This window comes from Crinia signifera, chromosome 19 (genome assembly GCF_055691185.1).
Source record: "Crinia signifera chromosome 19, ASM5569118v1, whole genome shotgun sequence".
Classification (NCBI taxonomy): Eukaryota; Metazoa; Chordata; class Amphibia; order Anura; family Myobatrachidae; genus Crinia; species Crinia signifera.
In genome coordinates, this window is record NC_139226.1 from 135,979,236 (window position 1) to 135,998,855 (window position 19,620).

General features: G+C 54.3%; 1 protein-coding gene across 2 annotated transcripts in view; it reads right to left on the minus strand.

Moving 5' to 3' along the window:
• Window positions 1-11,580, minus strand: part of MASP2 (MBL associated serine protease 2) — a 93,548-nt gene extending 81,968 nt beyond the window's left edge. For both annotated transcript variants that reach the window (XM_083163427.1, XM_083163428.1), the window contains exons 1-2: window positions 11,476-11,580; window positions 3,765-3,990 (exon numbers count right to left, since the gene is read on the minus strand). In XM_083163427.1, the coding sequence (XP_083019553.1) occupies window positions 3,765-3,990; window positions 11,476-11,480 (231 nt within the window). In that variant the 5' untranslated portion in view covers window positions 11,481-11,580. The remainder of the gene's footprint in view (window positions 1-3,764; window positions 3,991-11,475) is intronic.
• Window positions 11,581-19,620: the final 8,040 nt, after the last annotated feature.

Sequence of the window (19,620 nt, forward strand, 5' to 3'; positions counted from 1 at the left end):
ACAATATGGTCTGCAGTGCACAATAATGGGGCACTATATGAACCAGAGGGCACTGCAATGTAACCCAATATGGTCTGCAGTGCACAGTAATGGGACACTATATGAACCAGAGGGCACTGCAATGTAACCCAATATGGTCTGCAGTGCACAGTAATGGGACACTATATGAACCAGAGGGCATTGCAATGTAACCCAATATGGTCTGCAGTGCACTGTAACGTGGCACTATATGAACCAGAGGGCATTGCAATGTAACACAATATGGTCTGCAGTGCACAATAATGGGGCACTATATGAACCAGAGGGCACTGCAATGTAACCCAATATGGTCTGCAGTGCACAGTAATGGGACACTATATGAACCAGAGGGCACTGCAATGTAACCCAATATGGTCTGCAGTGCACAATAATGGGGCACTATATGAACCAGTGGGCACTGCAATGTAACACAATATGGTCTGCAGTGCACAATAATGGGGCACTATATGAACCAGAGGGCACTGCAATGTAACCCAATATGGTCTGCAGTACACTGTAACTTGGCACTATATGAACCAGAGGGCACTGCAATGTAACACAATATGGTCTGCAGTGCACAATAATGGGGCACTATATGAACCAGTGGGCACTGCAATGTAACACAATATGGTCTGCAGTGCACAATAATGGGGCACTATATGAACCAGAGGGCACTGCAATGTAACACAATATGGTCTGCAGTACACTGTAACGTTTCACTATATGAACCAGAGGGCACTGCAATGTAACACAATATGGTCTGCAGTACACTGTAACGTTTCACTATATGAACCAGAGGGCACTGCAATGTAACACAATATGGTCTGCAGTACATATGTGTCATAATCTGATGTGCTCATTGTAATGTGGAAGACACAATATTATTACATACAACAATAAAAAGCAGGGCCATGTTATGTGGTATAATATAAACTGGGGACACTGTATGTCATATGTACCTACTCTGCCTCTTTATATGCCTCAGTATTTACCTTCTACCTGCCTCACCTGTATCCCTGCCATGATTTCCTGTCCTCCACCTATTTGTTCCATCTCCCTACCCCTCATACCCCACTCTCTGAGTCTGGTTCTAGGACACCCACACCGATCCTCAAAGCCAGCTCTCACCTTCACTCCAGATAAGGTTCACCCCACCTCACCATAGACCGCTGAGCGCCTGATGCCCCTCACCAGTCAACAAACCTTGAACCCAAGCACCATCTCCTCCCCTTCTTTCCCCTTTTGTAACCTTCCCCTTGTACCTGAAATAACCAGTCGGAGTCTAGTATTTTTGGCGAATTAAATGGTCACAATTTATTAACTTGATTTCAGATTTACTGTTACTTAATTTGGGTGGCAAAGATAGCACTGCGGTCCACCAGTCCTTGCTGGGGTTGCTTCTGAGTGTAATGACCCCCATCCTCCCCCTTCCTTAAGTATGGCCTATCCCCTGGGGAGGGGCCATTTACCTTTTGTCCATCACCTTATCTTCCCTCTTGCATTAAGCTGGCACCTACCCTACCTGCCTTCCCCCCTGCAGCAATTATGTCTCTTTTTGGTGGGGCACAGGCTGAGCGTTTATACTCATTCGTTGCTATTTGCAGCTCATTCTCTTGTAACCAAGCCATAATCACCCACATCTCCCTCATCACCTCCCTCTTACTCTCCGTGGAATACCAGATCCATCTGCAACAAAGTGGCAGATATACACAACCTTCGAGCCATCATCAAAACCTGGCTCTCCTCCTCTGACACCACATCTCCTGCTGATCTTCCTATGGGGCCTTCTACCACCCACTCTATCATACCCAACAACTGTTAGGGAGAGGAGTAGATAGCCTCTTATCACCCAAATGCACCTTTCACATCGTACCATCGGAACCCTCCACCCCACCACCCCCACCCACCCACTCACACCCCCCCCCCACACACACTTTCCGAGCACTATCTTCAGCCTATTACCTCCTTCATTCCTCCCTATGCTCAAATCCACAATTACCTATGCCCAAATTTTCCTCTCTCGATATTCTCCTCTATCCACCATGACCTAATCCAACCAATCGGCCTCCTTCTACAAGAATCTGTGCTTGATTCCATTTCCCCCATCTTCAACCACCATTACAATCCCCAACTCCAAACTGAACTGGTTCCTACAAAAATCACTGTGTTACTTTCAGTTTTCATCTCACCCTGTCATTCTCAGTTTTCCTCTCACTGTCTGTCACTCTCAGTTTCCCTCTCTCTCTGTCTGTCACTCTCAGCTTTCATCTCACTGTCTGTCACTCTCAGTTTCCCTCTCTCTCTCTGTCTGTCACTCTCAGCTTTCATCTCACTCTGTTGGTCACTCTCAGTTTTTATGTCACTGCCTGTCGCTCCAAGTTTCCCTCTCTCTGTCTGTTACTCTCAGTTTCCCTGTCACTCCATCTGTCTCTCTGTTTCCCTCTCACTCTGTCACTCTCAGTTTCCCTCTCACTCTGTCACTCTCAGTTTCCCTCTCACTCTGTCACTCTCAGTTTCCCTCTCAATGTCTGTCACTCACAGCTGGCCTCTATATACCACCTGACAGCTGTCTCACTTATATAATGGGGTGTAGCAGTCTATCCTGTATACCACCTGACAGCTGTCTCACTTATATAATGGGGTGTAGCAGTCTATCCTGTATACCACCTGACAGCTGTCTCACTTATATAATGGGGTGTAGCTGTCTATCCTGTATATCACCTGACAGCTGTCTCACTTATATAATGGGGTGTAGCTGTCTATCCTGTATAGTACTTGACAGCTGTCTCTCTTTTATAATGGGGTGTAGCAGTCTATCCTGTATAACACTTGACAGCTGTCTCTCTTTTAAAATGGGGTGTAGCAGTCTATCCTGTATATCACCTGACAGCTGTCTCTCTTTTATAATGGGGTGTAGCAGTCTATCCTGTATATCACTTGACAGCTGTCTCACTTTTATAATGGGGTGTAACAGTCTATCCTGTATATCACTTGACAGCTGTCTCACTTTTATAATAGGGTGTAACAGTCTATCCTGTATATCACTTGACAGCTGTCTCACTTTTATAATGGGGTGTAGCAGTCTATCCTGTATATCACCTGACAGCTGTCTCACTTATATAATGGGGTGTAGCAGTCTATCCTGTATATCACTTGACAGCTGTCTCTCTTATATAATGGGGTGTAGCAGTCTATCCTGTATAACACTTGACAGCTGTCTCACTTTTATAATATGGTGTAGCAGTCTATCCTGTATACCACTTGACAGCTGTCTCACTTTTATAATGGGGTGTAGCTGTCTATCCTGTATATCACTTGACAGCTGTCTCACTTTTATAATGGGGTGTAACAGTCTATCCTGTATATCACTTGACAGCTGTCTCACTTTTATAATGGGGTGTAGCAGTCTATCCTGTATACCACTTGACAGCTGTCTCACTTTTATAATGGGGTGTAACAGTCTATCCTGTATAACACTTGACAGCTGTCTCACTTTTATAATGGGGTGTAACAGTCTATCCTGTATAACACTTGACAGCTGTCTCACTTTTATAATAGGGTGTAGCTGTCTGTCCTTCGGGTCTAACCTATAGGCAGCTTGTGGCACTGCCTGCTATCCTCCTACTGCTGCCAGTTGGTGCCTTCTGGGAATGCCATCTCAGCAACATTTGGAGGGGCACAGTCAGGGCCCACCTAGATCAGATATCAGATGTAGGACCATGTGTGTAACCTCTCAGGCTTTGTACCTTGACGTAGTCGTATTCACACAGGTATGACAACTCCAGATGAAAGTGGCTGAAGTAGATTTTGATGCGATGTCCTTCAGGAACTCGTATGTCCCAGGTCAAGGTCTGGTCATTGGGATAAGGCTTTGGATACCCCGGAGAAGAAATCCGTCCGTACAGGCCTGTTAGTTCAGTGCAGTAACCATGTGAGGAAATGAATGTAGTGATGAAGAGAAGATGCCACAGCCTGCAGAACACACATACAGTCAATGTTAGCACCATGTACAGGTCTGCAAGTGTCTCCTCTAGTAATACACCAACCATCCCATTGCCAGCCCAGGAAGCCAGACTACCCTGCTATGCATGCCAGTCACATCAATCAGTTACCTGCAGCTGCTGCCATTACCCATGGTACCCACCAAACAGCAGTCAATTCGGGTAAGTGTACACACGAACCAGCTGCTCAATGTGTCGGTCTGGACACCCAGCTTGGTGGGCATTTGAATTTGCCCGCCCTACTGGCAAGTGACCTGAGCACCCGTTCACACAGCCAGATGCGTAATTGGGCAACATGTGACTGGCAGTATTATCTGGCGTGCACACCTGCAAATGGGCTAGCGACATATCAGCGTTCGCTGGCATTGCAAACATATGACGCAGTGTGCACCCAGCATAATGTAAGGCAGCTTTATTTAGTTGATAAAAAGTTTTTTTATTGTCCCTGAGAGTGTTAAATAGAAGAGAACGTGGATTATATCTAATAAGCACAAAAACATACATTAAATATATAATAATAAATAAATATAAATATAATACATTAAATATCCTTATATAAGAGGGTAATGGTTCTCTGTACAGTTTGTGGTCCTTAAAATATTTCGGTACTTGTTTCCTAGAACGGCGCCCACGATTTCCATCGTAGGGGCTCCTAAAATCTCATCGCATCACATCCCCCTGGAATATTGCGGCATGCGATGCATGCAATGTGATGCTTAGTTGTACAAGCACCCATGCCATGAGATCTGATGGATGCTTACAATGAGATGTAACCCCCACTATCCATGCCATCCCGAAGCATGGCGAGGGGCGGCGGTACACGTCCTTCGACCTGTTCATACCCCCACTATCTACGTCAGCGTGGAGTTGATTTTAGATAGTGGGGCTGAGGAATACGAGCCCGAAGTGTGGCGAGCGCGGCGGATTACTTTACATGTATTCCGCATCCGCTCGCCACGCTTCGGGCTCGTATTCCACGTCGCTGCGCTCGCCACACTTCGGGCTCGGTGGCTCGCTGCACTCGCCACACTATCTAAGGTCAACTCCATGCCGACGTGGATAGTGGGAGTATGAACAGGTCGGAGGACGCTTACCGCGGCCCCTCGCTACACTTCGGGATGGCGTAGATACTGGGGGTTACATCTCATTGTAAGCACTCATCGCATGGCATGGGTGCTTGTACAATGAAAAATCGCATCGCATCCCATTTGCTGGCATGAGATGCTATGCGATATTTAATTGTACAAGCATCGCACGCATCGCACACCACTAAATAAGGTACATGATGCGATGCGATGGGCGCCGTGCTAGGAAACAAGTACCAATATTTCTTGCTACAGTATTTATTATGAAATGCCGATGTGCCAGCTGTCACCATGCGCTGCACCTATAGCTCCGTGCTGTTAGCTTCTGCATACTTGAATGTTGTGAAAAGACGCCTGCCCTTGCTGGCTATGCCCCACACTACCACAGACAGGGTTCTGGTCTCAGAGAACCTGGCCAATAGGGGATTCCCTCTTACCATTAGTAACCACCTGTCTCTGAATCCACCCACTGCATAGTGGGTGGGTATATTGCTGCAACCACATGGCATTCGGGATGGCCATCGGTGCAGTCGCCATTGATAGTTAAAAACTATGTGATGGACAATCATAGCTATCGATGGTAATCCATTCTCTTTGACTGACTGGCCCACAGGCCAATCAGAACATGGGGGCAGGGCTTCTGGGTTGTTGGGGGCGGAGCTATGCTCCTTGTCCCTGCACCTTGAAGTAAAAAAAAAAGAAACATCGTTTCTACTATGCCATCGATGTAGGGAAACCATCTGCTGCCCCCCCTCCCCCATCGATGGCAAAAGTATTCAACATCGACCATAAACCATCGATGATTTTGAATCATCGATGGGTGATGGCCATCCCTACATGGCATCTGGAACCAGCTTGCTGCTGTGTATGTGTTGACAAACCTGACTGGCACCAGTAGTTGCCTCAGTGGTCACTGACCACAGACCAGGCCTCTACAGTGGTAGCTGGCAGAGGGCAGAGCTTGAAGATGTCTCAGCCCTCCTGGGTCATAGTCAAGATGCCGGGTTGTCTGGACTGGGGGATATTTTCCCACACTTCCAAGAGTCTGCCAGGGGACCAAGCTCCCTATCCCTAGCCTGGATTTGAGCTCCAGTGAGGGGCAGCCCAGATCCCTGGTCAGGGTTCCCTACCCACCAAAGAGGAGCCCTATGGAGCTCCAGGAAAACAATCAGCTTACTGGAAATATGATGTTCCCCTCTACCTTTCCCTGCAGCTCCCATTATTGAGGCTGCCTGGGAAGGCATTCCGATTTTGGGTAAGAGGACTGGGTGGAATCTAATTTAATTGGTCCCCCCGCTCATACGCATGGGGAGCCAATTTTTTGCTTCTGCACATGTGCAGACGCTGGGTGCGAGCGGGCATGGTGATCTCCACGTTTGCCGTCGTGCTCGCACCTGGCAGTGCGGGTGGTGAGCGTGGTGCGGTAGCGGAGGCACAGCCCATGGGAATGGGGGAACGTGGGGTGTTCCCATGAAAATGCTGGGCATTCCCATTCAATTGTGCCAGTGTCGCGAGTGCGGGGAGTGGGCAGCTGACATCAGTGGACGAGCTGCCCGCCCGATCCCCACACAGGGCACTAGCGCTGGCGAAATCATTTGATGGTCTCTGACAATGGAAGGATTTCCCCATGCACCCAAGGCTGCGAATGGATGATTACGCAAATCAAGGGGGGGAGGGGGGGTGGCCATCCCTGTGGGCAGCGTTTAGTCCACAGCATTCACAGCATTGCGTGTGGACCATAATAAGGTCCTTTATACTGAGCCAGTGCACTCCCAAACTATATAACATATTAATGCATTTCAATTATATGTTTTAGAGATGAGCGCGATCGGATTCGGGGAATCCGGACACCCCCGAACACCACCTTATCCGAATGCGTTCACGTGCCTGATCGGGTTTCCCCGCCCAGACTCGGAGCACGCCTTTCCGTCACTATATAAGGATGGTCGGGCGGGCACCATGTTTACTCCAGTCTCGGAGATTATACAGTGTGTACGTCTGGCTGTCTTCCCTGGCGCCCGCCCACGTGATCACTCTCCCACCCCGCTGTGCAACCTGAGTGGTGTAGTAGTTCTACACTGCTGATAGTGACAACCTGCTGAGCCTGACTGTGTTAGTGTAGTGTAGTGTGGTGGTACACTGACAGAGGCCCTTATTCTGATTGACGCGGACTTTACCGCGTACTTTCGGATCGCGTCTTTACGGCGTCTGCACATGCGTGGAGAACGCTACGCGCATGTGCCGCGCATTGACTCGGTACCAGTTCGGCCAAATCCCGTCCAGAACTGTTCACCGCTATCATTCGGGAAATAGGGGCGTATTATGGGCGTCATGCGGAATGACACATGGGCGTAGTTTCAAAGTGGGCAAAACGGGGCGGAAACATGGGCGGACACGGGGGAGTACACTTATGTTGGGGGGCGTACATTCGGAAACCACTCCGAATGCACGCGATCAAAAAGGGCAGAAATGTGCGGTGTCCACAAGTGTACTATTGCTTTGCGGACACCACTCGTTCATGCGGTAGGCGAACGTACGCCTAATGACTACAACCATTAACACCTGAACCCAATAGAATCTACTCCTTTACTCATTACTCACTAATAGGCCGGTTGTCAGTGCTTTAATAAAAACCATTGCACTTCAATTGCTGTAAGGGTTAATGTGTGCAATGCATGTGTTAGGCATGCTTGTAAGGATATATTGGCATCTAATTGATTCCAATTCCAAATAAGAAGTTTTTTATGAGGATAGGTAATTGAATAAGTGGGTCATGTGATGTATTGCAGAAGATACTTCATAGTGGGTTGTTTGGCGTAAATACTCCGCTTACGGGCGGTAGCACCGCTTGGCTCCCGTTCGGATGCGGTATTCCCGAGCATACTCTGTAATACTCTGTAATACCGTGCCGAATCGGAGTGTTTCTCCCGCACACGCATGCTTTGTATGTCGTCCGTAAACACGCCCTGTTCTTAAAGAGTGAGTCCGTCCGAATGCGGAGGACACGTGGGCGTTTCGACGGACGATGGCCGCATGCGGCAAAACGCCGTGGCGTGCGGACCGCTCCGTAAGAATGCGGGAATTTCCGCACAGATCAGAATAAGGGCCAGAGTCTGTGCTGTATATTATATACCATATATTATGGAACGAATAATACACATGCAGCATACAGAATGGGTGGGAGAGCAGTGGCGTAACTACTGTAAGGCAGCCCCAGCAGCCGCTTGGGGGAGCACTGGAAGCGAGACAGCCACAGCGTGGGTGGGGCCATGGCAGAGATAACAAATTCTCCCACTGATTCAATTGACTGTACTATTAGCTACTGTGTACAGGATGGGTGGGCAGATGGGCGTGCTAGGGCGGCCTGGGATGCGTCAGAGCCAAGGGAAGCATTGTATGCTGGTCTCTCTTCCTCTCTCCTGCATAAGCTTCCCTATTATGTGTGTGACGTCATCACGTCACATGCTGAGGAAACATGCTGGAGGGGGGGGGCACCACAAACTTTTTGGCAGGGGGGAGCAAAATTTATAGTTATGCCACTGTGGGAGAGCACAGTGCTCCCAATGCGCTGGGTGGGTGAGCCAGCAGTTATAGTGTGCGGCGGCTAGCTGCAGGTCCTGGCTGCTACTGCTGCGCTGTCATCTCAGAGCGTGGCAACAGAGCGCCCGCATCAGACGGCATCATGTGACTCCCTCTGCCCCCCCCCCCCCTCACCTCCTCCTTCCTCAGAGGGCATTGGGCAGCGTTATCTCATATTCCGAACGCGGGAAACCTTCTGTGTATACTGTACGTGTGTGTCTGTCTATGTGTATGCTGACTAGAACCCTGGCAATAACCATGAGTGAGCTTCTATTTCTATAAGACCTGGTCTAAATCCTAGCACAGAACCACCAAACCCACCCCAGTTGATGGTGGACGGTTAGATGGGAGGCTCTGGCCTGGGGATGGATGGTTATATAGGGCAGGCACTGGGCTAGGGAAGGGGATGGCTGGTTAGATAGGGGGGTACTGGGCTGGGGAAGGGGATGGCTGGTTAGATAGGGGGGTACTGGGCTGGGGAAGGGGATGGCTGGTTAGATAGGGGGGTACTGGGCTGGGGAAGGGGATGGCTGGTTAGATAGGGGGGTACTGGGCTGGGGAAGGGGATGGCTGGTTAGATAGGGGGTACTGGGCTGGGGAAGGGGATGGCTGGTTAGATAGTGGGGTACTGGGCTGGGGAAGGGGATGGCTGGTTAGATAGGGGGTACTGGGCTAGGGAAGGGGGTGGCTGGTTAGATAGGGGGGTACTGGGCTGGGGAAGGGGATGGCTGGTTAGATAGGGGGGTACTGGGTTGGGGAAGGGGATGGCTGGTTAGATAGGGAGGTACTGGGCTGGGGAAGGGGATAGCTGGTTAGATAGGGGGGTACTGGGCTGGGGAAGGGGATGGCTGGTTAGATAGGGGGGTACTGGGCTGGGGAAGGGGATGGCTGGTTAGATAGTGGGGTACTGGGCTGGGGAAGGGGATGGCTGGTTAGATAGGGGGGTACTGGGCTGGGGAAGGGGATGGCTGGTTAGATAGGGGGGTACTGGGCTGGGGAAGGGGATGGCTGGTTAGATAGGGAGGTACTGGGTTGGGGAAGGGGATGGCTGGTTAGATAGGGAGGTACTGGGCTGGGGAAGGGGATAGCTGGTTAGATAGGGGGGTACTGGGCTGGGGAAGGGGATGGCTGGTTAGATAGGGGGTACTGGGCTGGGGAAGGGGATGGCTGGTTAGATAGGGAGGTACTGGGCTGGGGAAGGGGATAGCTGGTTAGATAGGGGGGTACTGGGCTGGGGAAGGGGATGGCTGGTTAGATAGGGGGTACTGGGCTAGGGAAGGGGATGGCTGGTTAGATAGGGGGTACTGGGCTGGGGAAGGGGATGGCTGGTTAGATAGGGGGTACTGGGCTAGGCAAGGGGGTGGCTGGTTAGATAGGGGGGTACTGGGCTGGGGATGGGGATGGCTGGTTAGATAGGGGGCACTGGGTTAGGTAAGGGGGTGGCTGGTTAGATAGTGGGGTACTGGGCTGGGGAAGGGGATGGCTGGTTAGATAGGGGGTACTGGGCTAGGGAAGGGGATGGCTGGTTAGATAGGGGGCGTGGGGCTGGGGAAGGGGATGGCTCAATAGATAGGGGCACGGGGCTGGGGAAGGGGATGGCTCAATAGATAGGGGCGCGGGGCTGGGGAAGGGGATGGCTGGTTAGATAGAGGGTACTGGGCTGGGGAAGGGGATGGCTGGTTAGATGGGGGGGTACTGGGCTGGGGAAGGGGATGGCTGGTTAGATGGGGGGGTACTGGGCTGGGGAAGGGGATGGCTGGTTAGATAGTGGGGTACTGGGCTGGGGAAGGGGATGGCTGGTTAGATAGGGGGGTACTGGGCTGGGGAAGGGGATGGCTGGTTAGATAGGGGGGTACTGGGCTGGGGAAGGGGATGGCTGGTTAGATAGGGGGTACTGGGCTGGGGAAGGGGATGGCTGGTTAGATAGTGGGGTACTGGGCTGGGGAAGGGGATGGCTGGTTAGATAGAGGGTACTGGGCTGGGGAAGGGGATGGCTGGTTAGATGGGGGGGTACTGGGCTGGGGAAGGGGATGGCTGGTTAGATAGGGGGGTACTGGGCTGGGGAAGGGGATGGCTGGTTAGATAGGGGGGTACTGGGCTGGGGATGGGGATGGCTGGTTAGATAGGGGGGTACTGGGCTGGCGATGGGGGTTGGGGGATTGAAGCACTGACCTAGGGATTGCAGTTCCTCACCTCTGGCTACACTATTTGGTTCAGAATAATTTTTTTTCCTGTTTTCCTCCTCTAAAATCTAGGTGCGTCTTATGGTCCGAAAATACGGTATTTATCCCTGCAGTCTGTGCCTGTGCCTCATATAGATTGATTTACCTGTCCTCCAGTCCCTACCACCAACTAGTAACTTTGAACTACTAGGTGACACATACACCCTCACTCACTTCTTCTGTAGGTCAGCAGCCTCGGGGGGCACTGGTGAACTCTGACATCACTTACAAGGCAAAGCAATGTCTTGTAAATGTTTATCCAGCTTCCTGCGCTTCCTGCAGTTATTCTACCTTTAATGTTCCTCTACCTACAGTATTTATATGCAATGGTCATACATAGGAAGCCTATTAACCATGAACACTGGCCATTAAGTTGGCAGAAGGACCCTCCAGTTTCCAAGAGGTGTCAGGTAAACTGAAGCTTGTAAGCTTTGTATCGGACACTGAATACCGTTAGGTTTTATGCTAATTACAAACCTGTTTAATTACCGGAGAAGAGTGAAAACATAATATCAGCACAGAAGTCTAATGACTATATGTAATTATCTATATGGTTGTGTGATTACTTGCCTCATAATGGCTGTTCCGCGCTGTCCTTCTTTTAGATTTTCTGAGTACTTGGTTTAGTTTCTGTTTGCGACTCATATACCTTTGCTCTGTGTCACAATCCCAGGACGGCGAGTGACCTTCCATGTTTGTTTTTGGGGGGGGGGGATGGAACTGGAGCCTTCAAATGTTGCCCTACACTTCTGTGATGTAGGCGTATATGTTATAGTAAATCCAGGTTACTGACATGGTAAGACAGCATGCTATATTTCCCAATACTGATCCCTATACTGCTACACTATGATGGGCACTGAGGCGGCTACAGATGCAGTAATTAGAGGACATTCTCTTCTGTGGACAATTCCTATATCAGTGTTACTAATCCAGATGATCTGTCTCAGGGAAATAAATATGGATTTTATAATCATACAGTAATATTAAATAGAGGCAGCCAGGGACAGTAAGGCCCTGTACTGAGGGTATGTCCGGGGTAAGAGTGTTTCCAGGTACATGTCCTGTCTTATTGGCTGACATCTCCCAGTCCGTCTCGTAAAATCCTATTGCACCAAAGGCGTAACTACCATAGGTGCAAGGGATGCAGCTGCTTTGGGGCCCAGAGCTGAAGGGGGCCCATCTTTACTGTATAAATTATATTTTCTATATACATTTATCGCCAATATTTGGTATATAGGGGCCCTTACAAGTTTTTGCTATGGGGCCTGTGAATATCTAGTTACGCCCCTGTATTGCACAGTATACATACTCAAGAGTCAACATGGTTTTTTTTGTTTTGTTTTTTAACCGGAATCTCAACACAGTCGACATAAACACTAACATGTAGCACCGCATCCCCTCGCTGCGCCCGGCACACTGTTTTATTCTCCCACCACGCCATGGCGGATGGAAGGGCATGAAATACCGCCTGTCGGCACAAGTCGGCTCAAAATACAGTAAAAAAAACCATGTCGACCTAATGACCCTATCGACCTAACCCATGTCGACCTTAAGTCATGTCGACCTTCCTGCATGTCTACCTTAAGTCATGTTGACCTAAATGTAAATGCATGTCGATCTAATGGTGTCGACATAATGCTTGTCTACCATCATGCTGGTGACCCAATGACCGTATCCCGACATGTGCAGGATGTGACTAACACATCATTCATTGCTGTCTATTACAGGGACCAATCAGAGAGCAATCACCCCCAGTATATCTTATCACCCTGTCACTCTAATACACCTCATCCCTGCCTCACCCCATGTACACCTCATCCCTGCCTCACCCCATGTACATCTCATCCCTGCCTCACCCTTGGTACACCACATCCCTGCCTCACCCCTGGTACACCTCATCCCTGCCTCAACCCTGGTACACCTCATCCCTGCCTCACCCCTGGTACACCTCATCCCTGCCTCAACCCTGGTACACCTCATCCCTGCCTCACCCCTGGTACACCGCATCCCTGCCTCACCCCTGGTACACCTCATCCCTGCCTCACCCCTGATACACCTCATCCCTGCCTCACCCCTGGTACACCTCATCCCTGCCTCACCCCTGGTACACCTCATCCCTGCCTCAACCCTGGTACACCACATCCCTGCCTCAACCCTGGTACACCTCATCCCTGCCTCACCTCATCCCTGCCTCACCCCTGGTACACCTCATCCCTGCCTCATCCCTGGTACACCTCATCCCTGCCTCACCCCTGGTACACCTCATCCCTGCCTCACCCCTGGTACACCTCATCCCTGCCTCACCCCTGGTACGCCTCATCCCTGCCTCACCCCTGGTACACCTCATCCCTGCCTTACCCCTGGTACACCTCATCCCTGCCTCACCCCTGGTACACCTCATCCCTGCCTCACCTCATCCCTGCCTCACCCCTGGTACACCTCATCCCTGCCTCATCCCTGGTACACCTCATCCCTGCCTCACCCTGGTACACCTCATCCCTGCCTCACCCCTGGTACACCTCATCCCTGCCTCACCCCTGGTATGCCTCATCCCTGCCTCACCCCTGGTACACCTCATCCCTGCCTTACCCCTGGTACACCTCATCCCTGCCTCACCCCTGGTACACCTCATCCCTGCCACACCTTATCCCTGCATCACCCCTGGTACACCTCATCCCTGCCTCACCCCTGGTACACCACATCCCTGCCTCACCCTTGGTACACCACATCCCTGCCTCACCCCTGGTACACCTCATCCCTGCCTCACCCCTGGTACACCTCATCCCTGCCACACCTTATCCCTGCCTCACCCCTGGTACACCTCATCCCTGCCTCACCCCTGGTACACCACATCCCTGCCTTACCCCTGGTACACCTCATCCCTGCCTGACCCCTGGTACACCTCATCCCTGCCTCACCCCTGGTACACCTCATCCCTGCCTCACCCCTGGTACACCTCATCCCTGCTTTACCCCTGGTACACCTCATCCCTGCCTGACCCCTGGTACACCTCATCCCTGCCTCACCCCTGGTACACCTCATCCCTGCCTCATCCCTGGTACACCTCATCCCTGCCTCACCCCTGGTACACCTCATCCCTGCCTCACCCCATGTACATCTCATCCCTGCCTCACCCCTGGTACACCTCATCCCTGCCTCACCCCTGGTACACCTCATCCCTGCCTCACCCCTGGTACACCTCATCCCTGCCTCACCCCTGGTACACCTCACCCCTGCCTCACCCCTGGTACACCTCATCCCTGCCTCACCCCATGTACATCTCATCCCTGCCTCACCCCTGGTACACCTCATCCCTGCCTCACCCCTGGTACACCTCATCCCTGCCACACCTTATCCCTGCCTCACCCCTGGTACACCTCATCCCTGCCTCACCCCTGGTACACCACATCCCTGCCTTACCCCTGGTACACCTCATCCCTGCCTGACCCCTGGTACACCTCATCCCTGCCTCACCCCTGGTACACCTCATCCCTGCCTCACCCCTGGTACACCTCATCCCTGCCTTACCCCTGGTACACCTCATCCCTGCCTGACCCCTGGTACACCTCATCCCTGCCTCACCCCTGGTACACCTCATCCCTGCCTCATCCCTGGTACACCTCATCCCTGCCTCACCCCTGGTACACCTCATCCCTGCCTCACCCCATGTACATCTCATCCCTGCCTCACCCCTGGTACACCTCATCCCTGCCTCACCCCTGGTACACCTCATCCCTGCCTCACCCCTGGTACACCTCATCCCTGCCTCACCCCTGGTACACCTCACCCCTGCCTCACCCCTGGTACACCTCATCCCTGCCTCACCCCATGTACATCTCATCCTTTCCTCACCCCTGGTACACCTCATCCCTGCCTCACCCCTGGTACACCACATCCCTGCCTCACCCCTGGTACACCTCATCCCTGCCTCACCCCTGGTACACCTCATCCCTGCCTCATCCCTGGTACACCTCATCCCTGCCTCACCCCTGGTACACCTCATCCCTGCCTCACCCCTGGTACACCACATCCCTGCCTCACCCCTGGTACACCACATCCCTGCCTCACCCCTGGTACACCACATCCCTGCCTCACCCCTGGTACACCTCATCCCTGCCTCACCCCTGGTACACCTCATCCCTGCCTCACCCCTGGTACACCACATCCCTGCCTCACCCCTGGTACACCTCATCCCTGCCTCATCCCTGGTACACCTCATCCCTGCCTCACCCCTGGTACACCACATCCCTGCCTCACCCCTGGTACACCTCATCCCTGCCTCACCCCTGGTACACCTCATCCCTGCCTCACCTCATCCCTGCCTCACCCCTGGTACACCTCATCCCTGCCTCACCCCTGGTACACCTCATCCCTGCCTCACCCCTGGTACACCTCATCCCTGCCTCATCCCTGGTACACCTCATCCCTGCCTCACCTCATCCCTGCCTCACCCCTGGTACACCTCATCCCTGCCTCACCCCTGGTACACCTCATCCCTGCCTCACCCCTGGTACACCTCATCCCTGCCTCATCCCTGGTACACCTCATCCCTGCCTCACCTCATCCCTGCCTCACCCCTGGTACACCTCATCTCTGCCTCACCCCTGGTACACCTCATCCCTGCCTCACCCCTGGTACACCTCATCCCTGCCTCATCCCTGGTACACCTCATCCCTGCCTCACCTCATCCCTGCCTCACCCCTGGTACACCTCATCCCTGCCTCACCCCTGGTACACCTCATCCCTGCCTCACCCCTGGTACACCTCATCCCTGCCTCATCCCTGGTACACCTCATCCCTGCCTCACCCCTGGTACACCTCATCCCTGCCTCACCCCTGGTACACCTCATCCCTGCCTCACCCCTGGTACACCTCATCCCTGCCTCACCCCTGGTACACCTCATCCCTGCCTCATCCCTGGTACACCTCATCCCTGCCTCACCTCATCCCTGCCTCACCCCTGGTACACCTCATCCCTGCCTCATCCCTGGTACACCTCATCCCTGCCTCACCCCTGGTACACCTCATCCCTGCCTCACCCCTGGTACACCTCATCCCTGCCTCACCCCTGGTACGCCTCATCCCTGCCTCACCCCTGGTACGCCTCATCCCTGCCTCACCCCTGGTACACCACATCCCTGCCTCACCCCTGGTACACCACATCCCTGCCTCACCCCTGGTACACCACATCCCTGCCTCACCCCTGGTACACCTCATCCCTGCCTTACCCCTGGTACACCTCATCCCTGCCTCACCCCTGGTACACCACATCCCTGCCTCACCCCTGGTACACCTCATCCCTGCCTCACCCTGGTACACCTCATCCCTGCCTCACCCCTGGTACACCTCATCCCTGCCTCACCCCTGGTACACCTCATCCCTGCCTCACCCCTGGTACACCACATCCCTGCCTCACCCCTGGTACACCACATCCCTGCCTCACCCCTGGTACACCTCATCCCTGCCTTACCCCTGGTACACCTCATCCCTGCCTCACCCCTGGTACACCACATCCCTGCCTCACCCCTGGTACACCTCATCCCTGCCTCACCCTGGTACACCTCATCCCTGCCTCATCCCTGCCTCATCCCTGCCTCACCCCTGGTACACCTCATCCCTGCCTCACCCCTGGTACGCCTCATCCCTGCCTCACCCCTGGTACGCCTCATCCCTGCCTCACCCCTGGTACACCTCATCCCTGCCTCACCCCTGGTACACCTCATCCCTGCCTCACCCCTGGTACACCTCATCCCTGCCTCACCCCTGGTACACCTCATCCCTGCCTCACCCCTGGTACACCTCATCCCTGCCTCACCCCTGGTACACCACATCCCTGCCTCACCCCTGGTACACCTCATCCCTGCCTCACCCCTGGTACACCTCATCCCTGCCTCACCCCTGGTACACCTCATCCCTGCCTCACCCCTGGTACACCACATCCCTGCCTCACCCCTGGTACACCTCATCCCTGCCTAACCCCTGGTACACCTCATCCCTGCCTCACCCCTGGTACACCTCATCCCTGCCTCACCCCTGGTACACCACATCCCTGCCTCACCCCTGGTACGCCTCATCCCTGCCTCACCCCTGGTACACCTCATCCCTGCCTCACCCCTGGTACACCTCATCCCTGCCTCACCCCTGGTACACCTCATCCCTGCCTTACCCCTGGTACACCTCATCCCTGCCTCACCCCTGGTACACCTCATCCCTGCCTCACCCCTGGTACACCACATCCCTGCCTCACCCCTGGTACACCTCATCCCTGCCTCACCCCTGGTACACCTCATCCCTGCCTCACCCCTGGTACACCACATCCCTGCCTCACCCCTGGTACACCACATCCCTGCCTCACCCCTGGTACGCCTCATCCCTGCCTCACCCCTGGTACGCCTCATCCCTGCCTCACCCCTGGTACACCTCATCCCTGCCTCACCCCTGGTACACCACATCCCTGCCTCACCCCTGGTACACCACATCCCTGCCTCACCCCTGGTACACCTCATCCCTGCCTCACCCCTGGTACACCACATCCCTGCCTCACCCCTGGTACGCCTCATCCCTGCCTCACCCCTGGTACACCTCATCCCTGCCTCATCCCTGGTACACCTCATCCCTGCCTCACCTCATCCCTGCCTCACCCCTGGTACACCTCATCCCTGCCTCACCCCTGGTACACCTCATCCCTGCCTCACCCCTGGTACACCTCATCCCTGCCTCATCCCTGGTACACCTCATCCCTGCCTCACCCCTGGTACACCTCATCCCTGCCTCACCCCTGGTACACCTCATCCCTGCCTCACCCCTGGTACACCTCATCCCTGCCTCATCCCTGGTACACCTCATCCCTGCCTCACCTCATCCCTGCCTCACCCCTGGTACACCTCATCCCTGCCTCATCCCTGGTACACCTCATCCCTTCCTCACCCCTGGTACACCTCATCCCTGCCTCACCCCTGGTACACCTCATCCCTGCCTCACCCCTGGTACACCTCATCCCTGCCTCACCCCTGGTACGCCTCATCCCTGCCTCACCCCTGGTACGCCTCATCCCTGCCTCACCCCTGGTACACCACATCCCTGCCTCACCCCTGGTACACCACATCCCTGCCTCACCCCTGGTACACCACATCCCTGCCTCACCCCTGGTACACCTCATCCCTGCCTTACCCCTGGTACACCTCATCCCTGCCTCACCCCTGGTACACCACATCCCTGCCTCACCCCTGGTACACCTCATCCCTGCCTCACCCTGGTACACCTCATCCCTGCCTCACCCCTGGTACACCTCATCCCTGCCTCACCCCTGGTACACCTCATCCCTGCCTCACCCCTGGTACACCACATCCCTGCCTCACCCCTGGTACACCACATCCCTGCCTCACCCCTGGTACACCTCATCCCTGCCTTACCCCTGGTACACCTCATCCCTGCCTCACCCCTGGTACACCACATCCCTGCCTCACCCCTGGTACACCTCATCCCTGCCTCACCCTGGTACACCTCATCCCTGCCTCATCCCTACCTCACCCCTGGTACGCCTCATCCCTGCCTCACCCCTGGTACGCCTCATCCCTGCCTCACCCCTGGTACGCCTCATCCCTGCCTCACCCCTGGTACACCTCATCCCTGCCTCACCCCTGGTACACCTCATCCCTGCCTCACCCCTGGTACACCTCATCCCTGCCTCACCCCTGGTACACCTCATCCCTGCCTCACCCCTGGTACACCTCATCCCTGCCTCACCCCTGGTACACCACATCCCTGCCTCACCCCTGGTACACCTCATCCCTGCCTCACCCCTGGTACACCTCATCCCTGCCTCACCCCTGGTACACCTCATCCCTGCCTCACCCCTGGTACACCACATCCCTGCCTCACCCCTGGTACACCTCATCCCTGCCTTACCCCTGGTACACCTCATCCCTGCCTCACCCCTGGTACACCTCATCCCTGCCTCACCCCTGGTACACCACATCCCTGCCTCACCCCTGGTACGCCTCATCCCTGCCTCACCCCTGGTACACCTCATCCCTGCCTCACCCCTGGTACACCTCATCCCTGCCTCACCCCTGGTACACCTCATCCCTGCCTTACCCCTGGTACACCTCATCCCTGCCTCACCCCTGGTACACCTCATCCCTGCCTCACCCCTGGTACACCACATCCCTGCCTCACCCCTGGTACACCTCATCCCTGCCTCACCCCTGGTACACCTCATCCCTGCCTCACCCCTGGTACACCACATCCCTGCCTCACCCCTGGTACACCACATCCCTGCCTCACCCCTGGTACGCCTCATCCCTGCCTCACCCCTGGTACGCCTCATCCCTGCCTCACCCCTGGTACACCTCATCCCTGCCTCACCCCTGGTACACCACATCCCTGCCTCACCCCTGGTACACCACATCCCTGCCTCACCCCTGGTACACCTCATCCCTGCCTCACCCCTGGTACACCACATCCCTGCCTCACCCCTGGTACGCCTCATCCCTGCCTCACCCCTGGTACGCCGCATCCCTGCTTCACCCCTGGTACTCCGCATCCCTGCCTCACCCCTGGTATGCCGCATCCCTGCCTCACCCCTGGTACGCCGCATCCCTGCCTCACCCCTGGTACGTCTCATCCCTGCCTCACCCCTGGTACACCACATTCCTGCCTCACCCCTGGTATGCCTCACCCCTGGTACGCCGCATCCCTGCTTCAACCCTGGTA